Source organism: Symphodus melops, assembly GCF_947650265.1.
Source record: "Symphodus melops genome assembly, chromosome: 14".
Lineage (NCBI taxonomy): Eukaryota > Metazoa > Chordata > Actinopteri > Labriformes > Labridae > Symphodus > Symphodus melops.
In genome coordinates, this window is record NC_136704.1 from 4,257,760 (window position 1) to 4,278,536 (window position 20,777).

The 20,777-nt window shown below is 43.7% G+C and overlaps 1 protein-coding gene across 2 annotated transcripts in view; it reads right to left on the reverse strand.

The window, feature by feature from the left end:
- The window catches only part of mpp7a (MAGUK p55 scaffold protein 7a), a 144,591-nt gene that overhangs the window by 68,555 nt on the left and 55,259 nt on the right, over positions 1-20,777 (reverse strand). For both annotated transcript variants that reach the window (XM_079360677.1, XM_079360676.1), the window contains exons 4-5: positions 10,081-10,158; positions 832-912 (exon numbers count right to left, since the gene is read on the reverse strand). In XM_079360677.1, coding sequence (XP_079216803.1) covers positions 832-912; positions 10,081-10,158 — 159 coding nt within the window. The remainder of the gene's footprint in view (positions 1-831; positions 913-10,080; positions 10,159-20,777) is intronic.

The window sequence follows — 20,777 nt, forward strand, 5'->3', positions numbered from 1 at the left end:
GAGGCCAATGAGCCGAGCAGACAAGAAGAAGAGCAGACAAGAAGAAAACATGGCAGAGATCTGACTTTCTAATTTTGTGTGCAGCATGGTGATGACATCACTGTAACCTGCAGGATCAAACCAATAAAGATCTGCACGGGGATAAGAGAGACTGATCGGTCTGATATGTAGATTCTTTTTATACAGCTCCCTGACGTTAGGCTTGAAGCAAAGACATGCATGATGTCAACATTCAGCATTACACGGTGTCCTTATTAACATTTTAAATCTGTGTGATTGCATTTCATCTGGAGTGTCCTGTTGGGCTGCAGGTGACACTGCAGCACATTGCAAAACAAGGAACATCAAAATGTCAAGTTTTGCAAGAAAGACAAATCTGGATAGTAACAATTATAAATGTAGAAAAATCTGGTTTTGGTTTTTTTGGTTTGGTTTCGAGTGATTTTAAGAATTTAAAGTTGTTCTCCGAATAAGGATTTTTTTGTTGCAGTTCTTTAAAAGGAAGAATGAGCGACTTTTTGTTCCACTAAGATTTCTTGAGCACCAGCAATGAACAAACAACAAACTGCTGTTTGGCGACACCTTCGCTACTCTGAAGCCTCCACTCTTCTCCAGCGACACACCTCCAACCCCTCTCTCAACTCCCATCTGCACGAAGGAGTAATAAATTACAACGCACATTCAGAGCCTTAAGCTGTGGACAAAATTGTCCTTTGTTCGAGCTGCAATCACCTGTGTCTTGCCTGGTTGCGTTAGCATGCTAATGTTAGCACACTTTTGATTAACTCAGAGCTTCACATTGCACATACAGTGATCAGAAGCCTCACTCACCTTTACGTGGGGTTTGGACAGTATTTGGAGAAGCTCTTTGATTTCTCCGTTGGCTGATTTCCCCTCCAGCTCCACAGACAACTAAACATGGAAAAGACACAAAAATGCATTAACATTGAGAAATATTATGAAAGGCTGTCAAACACGCTGATAGGAAACTAATAACTCCCCTCCCTTCTGCAGGGTTTAACAGAAGGTCTCCCATGAAATGACAAAAAATGAGGTTACGGTTCTTTTTGAGATCAGAATGAGATTGTAGCAACTTAAAAAAAAACTGTTCATGGGGAGTGTCATACATAACAAAACACAGGTTTTATGATATACGTTTACGTTTATTCGCTAGTTGCCATGAAGGAGAGTGTAAAGGTCCACCTTGTTGTATTAGCAGGTCGAGCTGTTTTACTGATAAGTTTAAGATATTCTGTTTGAACACTGTCTGAACTCAACCTTTCAAACGGCCAAAGACTTCCCTTCTTGAATGTGTTCGCACTGTTGGAAATGCGCTGTGTGGTAAAGGCCAGAAATGGTGCTGGGGTTGAGCGCGCTTTGTGATGACCGTTAGAACTGAGGCGAGCAGAAAAGATAAGGAAGCGGCAAAAATGTGCATCATGAAAGGTATCAAACACGTCCACTCTCTTACTGTGAAAGGTCGAAACAGTGACCTTTACATATCAGCTTTCTAGGACATTTATTAGACTGCATACAAAAACAGATAAGCAGATTACAGACTGTTAAATATCTCAACAGTCAACAGAGTGGGACTTTGACCTCTCTCTCACATTAAACCCCTGTGGTCTTGTTTACACCCCGCACAGATTCAGCACCGCCAGCTGAAAAATTCTTTGCATGAAGTCCACATGAGCAGATGAGAACTCAGCAGGATATGATCAGGAGAATTCACCTCGAAAAAAGTGGGAGGTGATGGTTTATTTCTTGTGATTGGACCACAGACTGTCATAAGCGGACTCTGTTGCTTCGATCACGACTTCAGCGTTTTCTTTTTACACTCAGGTCTTCCTATCTTGTCTGAGGAGATCGCCTCCCGATCAGGAGGGATTCTTTTGACATTTTCAGGAGTGCAGACGTGAAAACGGCTTCCAGATATTGTCAGGAGTGCACTGCATGTATGAGACTTGAGCTGTGCTGTCTGTTAGGGTGAGAGTGCTTTCACTAACGTTTAAAAAATACTCAATGATAAGAAGATCAAAAAAGGGAGACGTTAAAAAAAAGCACAATTAAACGGTCAGGGAACACCTGAAACACGTGCAAAGAGTCCAGCTGTACTGTAATCGAGGAATAAAGATCCATGGGAGAGGGAAGGAGATGCTGTCTTAAATAAGGAGCATCTTAATGGGAGATGAGGTCACACCTTGTCATGGGGCCTTAAATCCACACACCTCGCTGTTAAATTTACTATTCAGCAGAATCATTTGTCAATGATAATCTGAGGAACAAAAGAAAACAGTCCAATCCGTCTTGGAAACAGCGGGAGCTGTGAGAGCAGCTCTGAGCCGAGGGACCGAGCTGGACGACCATCGTGAAGAATGTCTGGTCGCTCTGAGACGAGAGACTCCGCTTCTAAAGGCCCAGGCCACGCTCCTGCGTCTGCACGCTGATTTATGGCTGATCCTCCTGGATGTGGTGCGAGTGTGGAGAGGAGACGAGTCGCACACAAAGACCTGCTTGTGCTGAGCTCAGATCAGACGCTGGGAGGACTAAAGGAGGTTTCATACTTCTCTTATGGAGGATGATGTTCTCTGTGTTTTGTAAAGCATGGCTGTGACTCATGGTATTTACATTCATTGTGTGGGGAAGTTTTGGGGCTTGGTGAACTGGGGACCTCCAGGGACACTTTGATTCGATCTCACACTTCATATTCATAACAGAAATACAAGACTCCTACAGATACAGTCAGATCTAAATAAATGAGAGAAATCTAGAAATACGCATCCAGGACTTTTGGTTGAACCAAACTCTCTCTGAAGTGTGACCCCACAAACTGAGGTACAGTACGAACAGAGCTCTGACCTCTGTGAACCCTGACCTCCGCCATGAATATGAATACTCACATTTAAAAACAGCAGTTGACCAAAGTGCTGAAAGAAGAAGAAGAACAACAACAAAAAAAACTAAACCTCACAGACAAAAGGAGTCCACGTCGTCTCTTTCATGTATGCAGATAAATAAACAGAAAACACGATTGCAGCATTAAAGCCGACAGAAAAAGTCTCTTAACGATCGTATGACCAGATAAAAAAACATGTTTTAAGAGGTTGAAACCAGGCAGTGAGTGAGTGAGCAGTGTCTATCCCGCTGATGTGAGAATGCAGCAGGTTATTATCAGGAAAAATGAACGAGCTTCGTACAGCGCACTCTGTGATGTCACGTCTTTCCTCAGGAGACGAGCGGGAGAGTCTCCTGCTGTGAGGTGCAGGGCAGAAATTCTCCAGAGTGCATGTGTGAAAACGGCTCACGATGAATTGAAGGTTGCCCACTTAATGATTTGGTGACTCATGATGTGTTTTTTTTTTTTGCACTGCTTAAAAAACTAAAAGTTGAAGCAGCTCTTCAGTACTTATTACTTACTAATATCATCAATAATAATCCTATAACAAAAGAAAAATGAAGACATTTCTGAACCTGTCCCTTGATATGTCTTTAACAACACAGACACGAGCTGCGTCAGATAAGATGAAACGAGGGTATCTCTCCAACGTGCAGGGTTCTCCTTTAAGCCGAGATGATGACAGAGGTTGGGAAATCCAACAATTTGTTTGAGTAACGACCCCCGAGGATCGGGAATAAGGCTACAGAGGTGAGGTGGAGGTAAAGGCAGGGGGGCCGAGGGGCTCGACACGGGTTAGTGAGGGTGAAGGCAGGAGCACGAGTCCAAGGGGGAGGGGGGTGTTTTGAATATTTCCAATAGGCTTTGACCTCCCCAAAGGGAGAAAGAGCACGCTAATGAATAGTCCCTGTGGTCAAGGTTATTGTAGCTGAAGCTCAGTCAAACATGCAGCACTTCACTTTGTCAAACGCACAAACAAGAAGTGATGTGAAAGAGGTCAGAGAGACGGTGAAAGTGTGAAAACAAGTCCGAGCAGTAGAGAGGTGCTTGGAAGATTCAACATGAGCTAAACTTATTCTAGCATTTAGTGATGTTCAAAAACAGACTAGACTCATATTTACAGGACAAAATGCACATTGTGCTTTTAAAATGAGAAACAGAGCCTGAGTGTCAAAAATGGTTGAAAAAAATGACGTGTTTAAAAAGAAATGACAAAAGGAAAGAACAGAAGAAACACTCACGGACTTACTGTGAGAAAAGCCAGCTAAGAAATATATTTCAGAAAAAATAAGAACAGTTTGCGTTTACTCAAAACTTTAGATTTTCTTCTTCTTTTGAGCTGTGTTGGAATAAGATACAAAGCGGTAGCACACGAGACAAAGCAGAAAAAGAAAACAGCGAAGACTGGAGGAGGACGATAAGGAGAGTCTGGGTCAGGGTCTTTAGAGGGGGGGGAATCTCCTGCGATGATACAGGGCCATGTATCATATCGCCGCTGAGCCGCTCACAGCGATGTGAACGAGGAGACACAGACAGAGAACTGTAAATTTCCAGTCGCTCATATTGTCCTATTAAAGCACCTTGTCCCATAACTCAGCGCAGAGGACGGATGGGACATGTTTGACTCTGATCTCTACCTTCCACGTTACAGTCACTTTTTCCATCCTCAGACCTTCACACAGAGAGAGAGCGAGCGAGAGAGAGAGAGAGAATAATGATGCTGCTCTCCTTTGAGACACTGTTTATTTCGTTTGTAAAAAGTCATGGCAGGCAGCAGAGCAGTGTTTGGATAAGTTTGATCCCAGGATGTCAGTTCATGGCGCTCCCTTGACCTGAAACGATGAAGACTTACTGCTTCGATATCACACGCTGCCAATACATGAGGACGACTCCATCTGAAGAGCTTTTTTTTTTTTTTTTTCTGTCAGCGTTGTCAAAGTTAGATGATGGATAAACCCCATTCGTCTTGATTTGGACTCTTTCTGATCATTAAAACACCTGTTGAATAAACTTGGAGTTTTACCTGCGGTCTTTCTTAAACTGCGTGTCGATGATATCTCAAGCAATCAAACGAAAAGACGTTTTCTCAGTTGTAAATCATAGTAAAGGTTTCAGTATCTCACAGCCGACTATAAATTACATTTAAAGGTAATAATATGCGGAGAAAGTGTTTTTGAAGTTTTTTTTTTAAGCTTGAAATTCACACACAATAGAAGAATCATTTTTTTCTCCTGAAATTAAAAAAATCACCTTTTTTAAACCAGCATTTACAGCTCGAGATATGTCAAAATATTCACTCAAAACGTCTGGACAGTATTCATAGTCTTTCCTGTGGAAATTTAAGCTCTTTGTTAATAACTGCTAATATTACAATTTAATAGAGTTTAATTATAAGAAGACAAAAGTCAAAGCTGCAGAGTGAAACTCGCGCTCCGATCAGGAAGGTTGAATTGCTCTGATGAGTGAAACATAATTTAGGACTGGGAGAGGCTCAAGGACTCCGTGTCCTCGATGACTTTCCAATTTTCTGTCTCACTTTATTTTGGGACAGGATGTTGGCCCGCACCAAACCGTATCACCATTACCGCTGTATTTCGCACCACTGAGTGTGAATTCTTTGGTATTGTTCTCCGCGTCGTTTTCATTTCTAAGAGTCATCAGTTTAAATACAGCTGCAGCAACGTTGAGTTTGAATGAGGTTCGCTCAGATCAAAATAAAACAAAACCAAAAGCCAATCACGAAGCAGCATTAAGAATGACGCATTTTGTCAGTGGAGTCAAAGAGCACAATGTAAAAGCTGTTTTTGGTTAAAAAATAAATAAATCTATATAAAAACATCTTAGCTTAGGTTGTGTCTGCTGGTTAAAACAATCTACGGATCTCCAAAATAAAAGTACCTCCAAACCAAAAAAATCACCGTCTACAAAATAAAAGTTCCACAAAAAAACGTGTTTGTATATTACACTTTGCTCACAGGGACAAAAATGTCAAAGAATATCTTTCATATGTCATCCTAAAAAGAAAAACCTTTTACTGTCCTCATCATCTCACCGCTGCACGTACAGCAGCTTATGTCAACAAGCGTGAGAGTCAAAAATACAAATGTTAATTATCGGCAGGAAAAACTCACATTATAGAGCCGTTTTTAATGCACCTCTGTCTGTCAGGCCTGTTGCCATTACTAGTTGATGGTATGGACCAGTGCTCTCTGATGGCACCCAGTGGGCTTCCAAAGCAACAGCAGGAACTTGGCTGAGGATAAAGACGTGTGGAAGAGGGCCAGAGAAGGACAAAGGTTCAAGTGAAGTTGGAAGGATACGAGTCAGTGTCAGATGAAGCGATGGACGCAGATCTTTAACAAGTGAAAGTGTACTCCCAAGAAGCGAGGAGGTTTTCTTCGAGCCTGATTGAAACAGCAGACTGGAACCTAAGCGAAGCCGCCTCTCGTCTGAGGCTGATTTTCTCCCTTTGATTAATGTTATGTGCTGCTTTTCATTCCACAATGAGGCAACAGTGCTTCTATTTCATTCTTAATGAGGAGCTGGAGACAAACTGTAATAAATGTGTTTGTACATCTATAAAAGTGTGCCGTGCAGTCATCCGGCGACATGTCTCTGTATGTATGTAATGCAGCACCTTTTCCCCGGGCCCGCTATCGATCGTGTTTCAGGCGGCGTTGGCCGGGCTGGGTTGTTTGAGCGGGGGCACAGCCACCTGCTGAGCGTGCGAGACAGTACAGCCGGCGGCAGACCAGGGTTGAAGTGTCATTTTATGTTAGGCAATAAATTAAGCGTCCATTACTCGAAACCTGAGCCCAAAATGAATTTCATCTCGCTGTAGCTCTCGCCTGTTGCACTTCAGACCTCAGTCACCACTTCAAGAGCGCTCATTTGGAGCGCTGACACGGCTGAAAATCAACCCGCTTTAAAAACACACTGCAGCGCTCCGGGTTAGGACTGATCCGGGGGGTTTTTTTGACTGGCCACTGATGGTGGAGGGGGGGACGCTTTGATGCACCATCTCTGAGCGTTCTTCTGATACATGATCATCCCAGAGAGACGCTTTGTGGGGCATTTACCAGGAAGCGTCATACATTTGAAAGTCTGTAATTTGACAAAAAGAAGACGAAAGGAAATCTGTACGCGGGAGGACAAGATTGAGGCTGATCGTTGGGGGGTCTATTGAACAATCTGTGGCCTCTTGAACCTGGAGAAGGCAGAGCAGGCTGAGGAAGAGAAACAGAGGCGGGTCGTCGTACTCCTGAATGTTTGAATCAACAATCTCTATGATTAAATTATGCATCCTTGTTTCTTTAAAAAAAACAGCTGAATCGTCTCAATGATTTCTTCTGTTTGAGCAAATAAAACAAATTGCTTTCAGTTTTCAGACTATGTTAAAGCTCTTCAAAACAAGCTCCTTTTAAACGTCTGCTCATATGTTTGAGGGAGAAGACGGCCATCACCTGTCCAGATCTGGTGATCTGACAGTGATTAGTCGTCTCCTGAAAAGGAGCCGAATGTTCAGAAGATAGGCGGCTTTCGATTGCTCCAGGCGCTCTGTGGAATCTGGCTTGCTTGTTGTTTTTGGTTTCATGTGATCCGCTTGGGTTTTTTTTTTTTTCTGGGATTACAGCCGGGTAGAACAGAGACACAGAAAAGAGAAGTTTTGATTCAAGCTGATCAGTGTGTCTTCCCTTCTCTGAGGCCACGTCAGAAGCCGACCCAGTGGATTTATATGTTAAATGTGTCGGCTGCTAATTTCTCATCTTGACTGTTAACAGCTTTGGTTTAAAATCAACAAATCAATATTCTTCTGCAGGAAAAACATCTATCACAAGTCTTAATTTGGGAGAGCGCTCTGGCTCCTCCTCTGACACCTGTGGTGCACGACGTCAGAAAAACCCGTCTAGACAAGAAGGCTTTCCTCTCGTGTGACTCTCAGGACGCTGAACTCTCTCCTGATTGGTCTTCACCCCAATTCACTGTAAGCATCCACTCTTGCTCTGGTCTTTCCCCTGCCTCTGTACTAATCAGGATGATGTATGGCCGTGAGCTCCGGGGAAGGAGGTGGAACAGTCGGAGACACTTTGATTACAATAAACAGAGCTGCAGATTTCAAACAAAAACCACACAGCAGCAAAGAGAACTTTTCCTCCTCTGCGTTCACCGTGCCAGGCTGTGTTCTGGCGTTTACACAGGTGTGCGACAGTGTGAGTGTGTTTGTGCGGGGTGCTTGCATGCTTATGTGCACACCAGGCTTGATGCAGACACACAATATACTAACATGTGTCAGGACGCAGGACGTTCACTTTATTAATCAGGCTGAATGTCTTTCACAGCTTGACGAGAACAGCAGCGCCGAACCGAAGAGGAAAGTCCTCATCAGTGTGTTCTATTACTGTCTGTCTGATGAGCTCTCATTAACTAATGAGAGGCACCGCACGCGAGACGTGCTGCTGAAATCATGTTTCATGGATATTCAATGTGTTTCCCCCGATTACATATCCAAACTCACTCTCCCAACAATCATCCAAAGTTTGTCCTCTGCGGTCGATTCTTCACCATCCATCCTCGGCTTCTCTGAGCGAGCATCCTTTCCACCCTTGACAAATGATCAGTCTGTGCACGACTTGTATCGGGGTGTAAGGCTGGAGTTTGGGGCAGACAATTGGCTAAAACGGCGAGGGGCTGCGTGCAGGGAATGGATGTGTGAGTGTTATTGATCAAGAGAAAGTGCAAGAAAATAAAAACAGTCAAGGGCAGGAGGTGAAAGACATTCATTTTCAAAGCTCTCGCATGCTACCGAGAAGGGTGTTGAGTGTCTGTATATGACTCTTGGAACCGGAGATCTAAAGTTTTTAAACACAATCTGCACAAAATCAACTGCTGTTCTCCAGAACAAGAAAAATTAGCAGCATGCTTACATAAAGTCCCCCTGGATTGGAATATAAACAAATCATGTTTGCTGCACACAAACAGTAAGACAAGGCACGCAAAGACCGGACAGACGTGATGAGTGTGTAGGCTGGAGACAAATGGAGAGCAAAACTGAGATAAATGAGGAGGGAAACATGAGCGCAGAGTTCTTCAGCAGAGCTCGGTTCAACACGTGGATCCAGTTTGAAGGTGAAAGGAATCATCATGCCAATTTATTTGCACCTCACCAGAAGATCAGCTTTAACACAAGAGAGTTAAAAGTCATGTGTTTCACTTTGAATAATAGCACATTTGTCAAGATTTCAGTTTGAGATTGTGCAGAACTAGAATCTGAACTGATTCATGATGTCCAGTTGAGCACATGAGTGAACGCAGTCTATACTGCTGCACGTTTGTCTTCTTGCACTGTTTTTGGTCTGATTTCAGCAAAATCCGTAGAAGAAACTTTAAGTTTATTAAAAAAAAAAGAGCAACAAGTGGTTTTGGATTAAATATCAGCCATTCAGAAAAAAACAAATTGGATCCAAACATAAAGAGCACACAGAAGGTTTTTAATCATCGTGCTGGACTGTGCTTTCCAGCAATCATCTTCAAAACCCCAAACAAGGACAAACGTTTGATTTATGATGTGCAGCCTTCGATTAGAGTTCGAGACTCCACTGAGCAGCACTGAGCCCGTCATAGAGCTGCATGGCCGCCGTGCATCTTACTAAAGCCTGCTTTGAATATGCACTGAGTGAGTGAACGTTTTTAAACATGGTCCAAGAGGGTTGCATTAGTCAGAGCAAACAAATCTGTTGGCCCTGACTTAATCCAGAAGTCTTCGTCCTGCAGGCACCCAAACAAAAGGTCTGAAGCATGAAGTCAGGAGGAGCTGACGTGTGCATGCAGCAGGTAAAAGCCTGAAACATCCCACCCAAGCACGTGTGTTTGACGTGGTTCACTTGGAGCAGAGTTTCACAGCTTTATTTACTGCTCGCCTCGCTTGTCATCATAGCATTTCCACTGATGGAAACGTCCTCATTCATATTAACACAGACCTCATTAGTTAAGACTCCTCCAGCTGCATGCACCACCCAGCCAGTCACCAAAAACAGAGTGTGTCAGAGTGCCTTAGTCCATCTGACAATGCCAATCTAAGTGCATGTGAGAAAGGCAATCTTTGAAAATGTTATGGCCTTAATGATTTAAAATGATTAGAACATGAATGTGAAGGTCTGAGATACTTGATATATTCTGAAACTTACATGATGTGCCAGAGCTGCAGCGTTGTCCAGAACAGGTGTGGGTTTTCTGTCTTCATATTTCTGCAGCCATTCATGGATCTGAAAGGAAAGTTTGTGTTCATTAGTAAGAGTGTCACAGAGAAAGACGGAGGAGAAATATAGAGGGGGGGGGGCAGCCCATAGAGGTCAATGTTTGGCATGGGGGGGGTCTTCCCTAAGCAAACACACAAGAACAAATGTAGAACATGTCCAACCTCCATCCACACCATCCTCAACCTGCACACACACTCAGTAGATCAAAGCAACAACACACCAAAAGCACACATACGGCTCTTTCACACATGACTGAGCCCCACAGAGTGCTTCTAAGTATTTCAGCTCGCTTATCCACTGTACAAACAATCCAGTTTTCCACCCTGCATTTGATATGCCCATGTGGCCAGGAGAGGATTCCAAATCATTTCAACAGTCTGGTTAAGTTGGCTAAACATTTCCTTATCAGCCTCAGTGCTGCGACTGCACAACGTTGAGAGACAAAGATTCATCTCTGGAGATTTGCTAAAATGGAAAGTAGCCTCAGTCTGCTGCAAACTCATTTCCACGCACAGAAACACTTCATCAGTCAAAATGTGAACACAGGAGGAATCTTTTCTTCACACACTCGCAGCCACACACATGCAGCAAAACATACGGTCATACACATACAGTACACTTCAGCCTACACACACACACAGACACAGACACACACACACAGATACAGACACACACACAGACACAGACACACACACACAGATACAGACACACACACACACACACACACACACACAGATGCAGCAAAACATACGGTCATACACTTACAGTACACTTCAGCCTACACACACACACACACACACACACACAGACAGAAAGACACAGACACACACACAGACAGACACACACATACACACACACACAGACACACACACAGACAGAAAGACACACACAGACACACACACAGACAGAAAGACACAGACAGAAAGACACACACACACACACACAGACAGAAAGACACACACACACACACACACACACACACACACACACACACACACACACACACACACACACACACACACACACACACACACACACACACACACACACACACACACACACACACACACACACACACACACACACACACACACACACACACACACACACACACACACACACACACACACACACTTCTCTGTGATTAAGGAGCAGCTGTGCAGGAATGTGTTGACAGCATACAGGCTGCTGTCAGGTCCCATCACAGATCAGACAGGGACGTCTATCCTCCCTAACAGCCGCTCCTCACTCTCCCCTCAGCCCAGAAGAGTGAAGAGGAGCTGGGCCACGGCTCTGACTGATAGCTGGGCCCCCCGTCCTGGAGCCTGCAGCTGGATATCCCAGAAACACTCTGCAGGAGGGTTGAAAAGAGGCTGAGGAGAGAGTGACAGTAAGGCCCCTGGGCCAACCATGATTCTGAACACACACACACACACACACACACACACACACACACACACACGGAGCAGTTTCAATGTGGCAGAGAATCAATGAGTGAGACAAAAAGTGACAAACACTGAGCAGCTACAGATGTGTGCAATTAAAACATGTGTTTAACAACTGCTGGACATAAATCCTTCTTACTGCAACACTTGTGTTATTATCTCGACAGCAGTGTCACCGTGGATCTGAGGAATGCTGGTCGAAAAAGAGGTGAATTTGAGATGGCACAATCACAGGCCAAGATCTGTCCCCACTAATGACATCCTGCGAGGAAATGTTTTCCAGTGTTTTGGCCTCAGCCGAAATGTGAGCACTGATAAGCAAAAAAACATGTGCAGATGAGTTCATCTGAATCTGTTAGAGTTGTCATCTGCCTTTGATAACCATCAGAGAATACAAAGACACTAAAGAGCAACATTCACATGGCATTTTCAACAGACCCAGCGTTCAGCCTCCTCACTACCCATCAAACTTTGGCTCAACTGTTGGCCTCTAACAGGTACAGCCATTTCAGCTTGACTTAACCGCGCACTCTCGCTGTTGTAAATCACAACCAGTTAGGACTGTGACTCAGCCAACAGAGAACAGGCATGTTTCAAGGTCAGCTGAGAGGTTCAAATCCCTGCGTAAAGCCGACATTACTCGGCCATAAAACATGGTGCATTAGGCGTGTCGTGGAGGTAATCTGTGGAAGGCCTGCGAGAGGCAGACGCTCGCTCGCCTCAGCTGTAGAGCGCAGACTGGGTGACCCCAGGGCTGGAGGGGTTGTGTTGATGTTCAGGAGTAGGCTATGGATGGTGCAAATTAAACCTGCTCCCTCTGCTACAGTCACTTTAAACTGGATCATTTCATTAGCCTAATAGCATATAGCACAGTTTGATCAATGCTTGCACATGTTTACCTTCTGAACTCTGCTAATCTAACGACTGCCTGTTTTCTGATAGTCACATTCTGTTGGTTGAGGCTGCACTTTGTTTTGATTTTGTATCTATGTAATAAGAATTATTATTTTCCCTCTCGGCCATAATCCGTCATATATAATACATCGTTTGTAAGGGCCAAGCCTCATTTGGTACTTTACAGAGTTCGTTAATTGAGATTACACTGGATCATATTTTACAGATAAAATATTTCCTGGTTTTCCTTCTGAGGTCCTCTCGCTCTGGGCAGGTTTTCTACTTGTTTCCATAGTTAGCGCAGTTAAAGTTCTGAGTGGAAAATCTGTCTTTTACACCACTAGTGGAGGATCCCTGGAGGAGCTTTCTCGATCTGTGGTCCTGGCACTGGAGCAGAACAAGTGGACAAAAGAACCGCACTTAGCAGTCACCATGAACTTGGCCAGAGCAGGAGGTCAGTTTGGTGAAAGGGAATACAGTTGGAGGTGAATCACAGCAGGCCTCTGACTGCAGAGAAAAATAAGATGGCGAGGTCAACTCCAGGAGCCAAACCCAGCAAGAAATCCCCCTCGGTTAGATCCTCCATTTAAAACTAATTTAGATTGACAGTTTGCTTGGAAAACAATTCAATTGCTATGGTAATGCGTAACATCCGGCTATTAATGACAACGCCACGCTCTGTTTAAAAAAAAGAATGAACAAAAACAATCTAAAGACTTGGCGAAACAAGTGAACAGAGCTAAAGCTGCCATCAGTGTGTTCCATGTTTCAGGGCATCAAATTCAAGACTGCCACTCTCGGGCAATTCCTGGAAATTTTCATGCTCATCTGTTTAAATTCACACAGCCACGTCATATTTGAGCAGAGACTCTCTTCTGTTCATGAAGCCCCAACATCTCCACCCTGAGCTCTGAATCCTCCGTCTGTTCTTCTGCAGTAGAAGCCCGTAAAAGGACAGGCAGGCAGCTCCAGTTACTTCATCTGTCCTCATCATCTTTGTAAGAAAACAGATGAAATAGACGAGAGGTTGCCAGTTGTCTTCAGCGCTCCAACATACCACAGTCCTAGTGACATCTGCTTAGGTAGTTGCAGCTCCGCCACCTCGGCTTACTAAGTGATTGTGGAATTTCTGCTCCGCTAGGTGAGCAAATGCAAGATTGAAATGCTTTTTATTTACAGTTCAGGACGTTTTCCAAGGGCCTGTCCATGACGCATTGATGCATTTTAAAGTCATTACCCTGCTTTGTGCAAAGCGCCTTCTCTGTCCACTCAGTTAGGCAACAGTGCTCCTGGCAGAAGAGAGAGAAGTGGCCATGTGGAATAAAAAATTACAGTGAAAACAGTGTGCTGCAGCCAAGGAGGGCTTAGCTTAAACCACACTGCAATTTAAGACACAACCATATCAAAGACTAGATTTCTCAGGAGAGATTTAGTGCTAGGTTTAGGTAAAACACGGCAGACAGGAATGAGGATCAATATATTGAAAATGTAGGAAAAGCTCCCTGATGCAGAAAAATGAATGAACGCACCTTTACCGACAACTTAAGAAATTCATGCTACAAAAGGAGCTGTGTGAGTCTGTCTCCACAGAGGTCTCGGGCTTCGTTGTGTTTGCTTCAAGTAACCTAAAAATAAACTCAGCGACATACAAGGAGCAGGATATACGAAGGAAAACATCAACACCGAACCAAATACCTGAAAAAAAATCCCAATAAAGATCGACAGGAGTGAAAACATAACATCTATCTTCATCTACTTGAGAAGCGCGCTCCCCATCGCTGGCCTGTATCCCTGTCAAGGTTCGGGACCGGACAGCTTGGAGACATTTAAAGAAATCTTTGGTCATAAAATGTAGTCATTCAATCCGTTTAAATGTTCTCTTTATGATCAAGGCCCATGCAATAAGAAGGAAACAACGACTGAGGTATAGAGGTATAGCTCGAGAAGTATACCTTACAAACATTAATCCAGACCCACTACAGCAAGCACATTCTGGCTCCAGAAAGAAGGAAATAACGAGAGCAAGAGTCTGATAGATGGAGAGGTGTGCTGATGGAAGGAGAAAGAAAGGTCTGGAGATCACAGGGCTGGATAGTGTTTCTGTTTTGAGTCCTGCAAGAAGACTTGAGGCCTCTGGTTTATGTCCACTGCCCAGAAAACTTAAAGTTCGAACGGCTAGGCTTGACAATCGTTCTCTGACTGCTGTTTCTGTATCCACCTTCCACAGAGGATCCAGTATCAGACCTCTGCTATTCCACCAGGGGCTGATCTCTTGTCAAGACACCATGGCATGGATGACTAGACCGAGAGAGGCGACAGGAAGAGAGGAGTTAGGAGGACGTGCAGGGTTGCAACTAGAATAGCTGTGAAATGATATGTTTGGTCGAGAGAAGTCGAGCTCTGCTTTCTCTTCTGTTGCAGTTAATCAGTTTGTAAAGTGTTGGTATAAACCCTGCTGTGATGGCATCAGGCCCTGGACTTTGTGCTGTGGTTCATAAACAGTTCTGCAGATGATATTATTAGGAAAGAGGCATGTCGTCAACATGGCTAGCATTGGTTACTGACTGTTTAGTCAAAGGAAAGCACATTAATCAGCCTTATTTATGCATCCACAAATAGAGCAAAAGGGTGGGAATCACAGGGCGACCCGTGTGCGGATAAAATGAAGCTGATGCGGAAGTGCAAAAAAAAAAAAAAAATGCAGCGAGTTGAGTGCCGACTGCAAAAGTCGTGGTTTTTCTTTTTTCTATGCTCCTCCAAGAAATATCAGAGATTTTCAGAAGTATTCCTTTAAGTGTGAAATTACTAATTGGCAAGATGATAAGCAGCATGTAATGAGTCATTCATGTAGAGACTGACATCCACATTGCAATCCTGTGATTTCAAATTAAATTTTGGTCAGCAGGGTTTCCTGAAGACTCCATCATGAGGAGTCAAACAGATGCTAGATGTCAATTTAGCGAACTAAAACTAAAAGAGAGTCGTGTGAACCTGGACCGGAACCTCAGATCATAGCAGTGATTAATGACACTATATGACATAGTGACAAATGTTCAGATATTGAAGTCCTTACATTGTAAGAGAAGTCACACAAGCAAAGAGCCTTTCCATGAACAAAACAAAGACTGTTCTGGACTCTGAGCTCGCCCCTCTTTTGTGGTGGAAAAAGCCTGGAAAATGTGACAGCTAATTAAGAACCAGCGGTAGATTCAACGCACAAGAGAGATAGAGAGCATGGCAGAGGGCCAACAATCATGACAGGCACATCATTTAGATATGCGGATATGTTTCCCCCTAACGGTCCTGGAGAAGGGGAACAGAGAGGCCCCTGGCACACTTCATTCTGTAACGCCAGCACACAACAATCATCATGAGACGCTGCCTGTAAGCCCAACATAAGTTTCTGTTTGCATTGTAGCCTGTAACTATAAAAAACACATTACAAGAAAACGAAAAAAGAACGAGACAGGATATAAGTGAGTGGACGTGGTTTTTGTAAGACTAAGCAGTGATCACTTTGGCGAGCCCTTACATCCCTGTGATCATCCACTGGTTATTATTCAGCCCTAACCTATTCAAATCTCTCCCAAATGGTCACTGGTTTTTACGGGGATAAGGCAAAAAGAAGGGCAGAAAATAGATGTCTATAGGCCTCCTACATGGATATAAGAACTGGAGACCCTCTGTTTCCCAACCCAGGTCCCTCCGGACTGACCTCCTGCCCCTCCTAATTAACTACAGCAGATACAATTAGATAACGTTTTAATAAGTCACCCTACATTTAGAAGTGTGAAGTTCTGGTTGACTTACAACTCAACACCAGTTGCATTTTTTGAAGCTTCTGCTCAAACCAAACCACAGTGAGCTGATGAGAACATGCAGAAGGTTTTTCTTTAAATGGGGGTCCTACTAGACAAGACAGCCATCATCTTCGGGTGCATATTGTGAATGATTGTTGGCATAAATAAAATTCATCTGAATATGCAATTTGATTGGTTGAATGTTTGTAAGTATTAGTTAAGACTAAAGCTCCAGGTGAACACTGTCTCTCAACGGGAAGTTCGAGGGTTCGATCCCCAGCTCCTGCAGCAACATGTCCCGCTGCTTCTGAATGAGTTACTTCTGATGGTCTTTTTACACAGCAGCCTCTACCATCACTGTGTCAATGTGCAGGTGTGACCTGCGGTGAAAAAGTGCTCCGAGTATTCAGATGACAATAAATAATAATTTCTACCATTATGTGTATTTCCTCCATGCTCTATTTCCAATAAAAATGTGTTTCAGAGTGTTTAAGCCTTCTGCTTTCACTTTAAATCTTCTTCATAATTCAACATCGGGGTAGACCACACTGACCTTGCGTAACTGTTGGAGATCACTCCAGAGATTTTCTTGATTGCCAACACAGACATTTGACTGATAGAATGGGGACTAGTTGATTCTGTCTCATTTTCCCTGTCCCCAAAGTACAATAAAAATGGTTAATGACAGATGATCAATGACTTCTGAAGGTTATTCAGTAGTCAACAAACCAGACTGCAGCCTGTCTGCTGTACTAAGTTTCCTCCTCCTTTCCCCAGTCTCTGTCTTGCCTTTGGCTTCATTCATCAGGATACTCGTCCATCGCTTTTGGCTCAATACAGAGACGCCTGTTTGTTGACGTTGAACATGATCTCTACAACTTCGTACTGTCGTGGACCCGTTGGACTCCTATGAAAATATTTGGAAGGAAGCCGAGTGCAGGGTTTAACACTGCGAAGAAGCCGGGTTACTGTGGATTCAAGTGAAGATTTTTAAAACACCTTGTGTCTGAAAGAAAATGTTCGGGCAACAAATGGCAAGTTGACTTGCTGAAACCTAAGACTGAACGAGTCACCTTAATTGAGAAGGCACGATAGGCATTAATTAGGAATTTAAGAATCAGCACATACTGTAGTTGACCTGCTTCAGCTTGGGAGGCTGGATGAATAGAGATGTCATCTCTTTAAAATGATGGATGCCTCATTCCAAAGGAACCTGCTCATGTTTCTCATGTCTCTGGAGAGATCTTGTTCCCTAATAAAATAATAAATATAGACCCCAGAGGGTACCCGAGCAGAACCTGCTGACCACAGACAGTTCGAGTGGATCTCTAAGGTGGTATAGGTTTACAAGCTGAGAGCTAAACCGGAGACGATCTGCCAAGTTTTATCGTCTGTACTGGATGTGGGGATTCAGTGACTAACTGAGAGCTATTGCAGGAGGGTGAGAGGTTTAGAACAATTTCCCTTTTTTTTGTGATCTTCCTTTGGAGAGGGTAAGATAACTGTCCAAAGGCCACGTCTATGGCTTCCTTCGAGGAGCAGAGTTGATGGACAAAACAGGGCCAGTAATAAAACTTGGATTGCTACCTATATCTCGATCCAGTTATTCATGGGATACCAAGTCTGGTACACGAGGAATACAGTCCAGTTTGTCTGAAAGTGAGCTCATTCATCAAAAAATAGTTGAAACTTTCCATTTGGGTACTAGCGTCAGTGTAAGCACTAAAGAACAAACTGGCAAGCCCACATCAATAATGCTGTGTAACAACGATATGTGCGCCAAGCCTATTAGCAACTAACAGGAGGAGAATTTAAAGGAAAACTGACTGACCACAAAAAGACGGATCTCTGGGCCTGGCTAAAGGCCTGCTGACAGAAACTTGGTCTAGAAGGAGAGCCCCACCTGAGGCAGGTGGAAATTGAATATTGCATTATATTTCCTGTGGCTTTTGTGGAGTTGGCATTAGAACAGTACGTTTTGGAGGAATTTATAGAAAGCACACTTGAGAAACTCCCTCTAATTGAAATGAGGAGAACTGTCTGCTTCATTATAGCTCTCATTATATGCTGGCTAGAATCCGGTGCACTCAAGAGCGCTAAACCCTGTTGAGAGATGATATTAGAAAATATTTGTTTCATCTCTAATATAACCGGATAAGGAGGAACCTGAAGGGTCGCTCCGACCATCCGACCTCGACAGGTGAGGAGGAGATACAGACAAAAACCTTGAGTCGATATAGTTCCAGTCTTTTCTTTCTTGTCCATCTTTGACACTTCTTCCCCTGCTGTCTCTCACTCCCTGCAGACAGACTGACCAGTAAGTGATGTCCCATAATTACCCAGGTGAGGCTTAAGCGTTTCCATATGAGCAACCGGGGCCGCCGAGCCTGTCAAATTAACATGATGTGTGTGTTTTCTCTCTGCTGTTTAGTCATGGTGGAATATGTGGAGTTTTGGTGGCTGGGCTTTGGACGATGGGGACAATTAAGGTTTTTATTAATGGTGTGCCACTGATGTTAGGCATGTTCACCTGAATGTTGGGTCTCAGCGCTGTAAGGCGAGATGGTTGTTCTGAACCTCTGAGTGTTTCAAAGTCTGCCTCTCCGTCCATTTGGCTCAGTAGCTGACAGGCTGGCTCACATCTCAGTACCAAGTAGAAAGCGGAGGAAACACACAGTTCTGCTTGTCTGGACGGGGGCGGTTTTCATTTATGCCTCCGTGCTAACGATAAGAGACTCTAAACTCAGCTCAGTTTCCCTCCATTAGACAAAAAGGAAGAATAAAAATAGAAGAGGCTCATTTTGTTGAGGAAATAAAGAGGCTCTTTGATCTTTCAATGACGCATTTCATAATTTTTGTGGCTTTGTTGGCAAGCAGGACCCGCAAGTCCAACATATTTGGGGAATTTATCCTGCTACAGTAGCAATGGTGAAATGGGTAACATTAGAATCGACCATCAGTGATACTAAGTGAATTGCACTGACACAGGCCCCAAAGTGAGAGACACTTGGTATCTCGCTGGCTCATGAACAAAGTGGAATTCAAACTTTGTGATGGCATTTAAGGAGATGGTTTTACCATTCAAGCCTTAACACACACATCTGCTTCCCTCGCTGCGGCTTTTGCATTTGTTAGGCTTCGTATTGTAGACACATTTTCCTGTTTTTCCAGCCATACATCACCACTAATCCACGCAGCCCGTCTGCTATGGTCTGAGGACAATTTAGTCCCTGAGGGGAACCTCCATTATTTCAGTGTAGCCAACAAATTTCTGGATAACTATCAACTGGGGCAAAGACTTCTAGTCCATTCGTTTGTCATTGTTCACAGATTAACAAGAAACCTGAGAAGGCAGGATCTAGTTTGACTTCACAGATGATACCAACAACCATGGAGTTAAGTGCATTTACTGAATGCAGATTAGGGATGTTCCTAACGACTGATTTCCTTTATGATTAAATGTAAACTCAGACGAGAGCTGAGGAGCACAAAACACATCTGAGCGTAAACAATGTGAAATTGGCTTGCTGATTTAGCAGTGCCAACAATGTCAGCTTTTAGTTCTCTTTGCAGGTAGGTCAAGGTGCGCATACTGGTTGCACGCTGCCCTTGTGTATATGCCTGTTCAACCAGAGTGCCAGGGTCATATATACTGACTATATACAACTTTAACTCAAAATATTGCTCAACCTGTCAGCGCTACGTGATGCCATGTGTCCACTGATCTGGTGAACCTCCAGATATTGCTTCATGGCAGTCAGTATTGCAGAAGCCAGTTAGTAAAGCAACAGTTCCTTCAGGGATTAGAAACAACATTTAACCAGCATTGTGTCCAATGCTGAACTTATCCTGAGTCTATCTGATCCTGTAAGTTCACTGTGCCTTTTTCTATCCTATCGATCTCACCAAACACTTTCTGTATCACCAACTTTCCTCCATTCAGATTCTTTTTTACATCATGAACTGAACTGAGCGACTGCAAAGGAACAACACAGACTTTGTTGAAAGACGAAGGACAAACTGTTGGAGAAATGTGGTGTTACTGTTCCTGCACTTCATGTAAAACACTCAAAATGCTGCAGCACTTTGGTCTTAACAGCCCCAACACTTTCTCCACTTTGGATTGCGTTTAAATATGTTGCTATAATCAGGGTGTAGTTAGAGGTCGAGGAGAATTCTTGGAGCTCCACCCTAAGGTCTGGCTAAATATCACAGAAACATAATGCCACCTTCATTAGCATCATATTCTCTGCCCCACACTGTGCTGTGTTTTCTTTGGGGCCGACGAGACTGAGAGCTCGGACCTACCCCTCATTATCCATGTATAAGATGCCTTATTCTCTGGCCATCCATAACAATCAAGGCATCAAGTGAAACTCGTCTGGCTTCCTCAAGGCTCGACATCAGGATTTAACTTCAATGTCTGAGGTGTGCCATAACACGGGCACTTCTACAAGCTTACATTGGCAGATTACAACCTTGATTC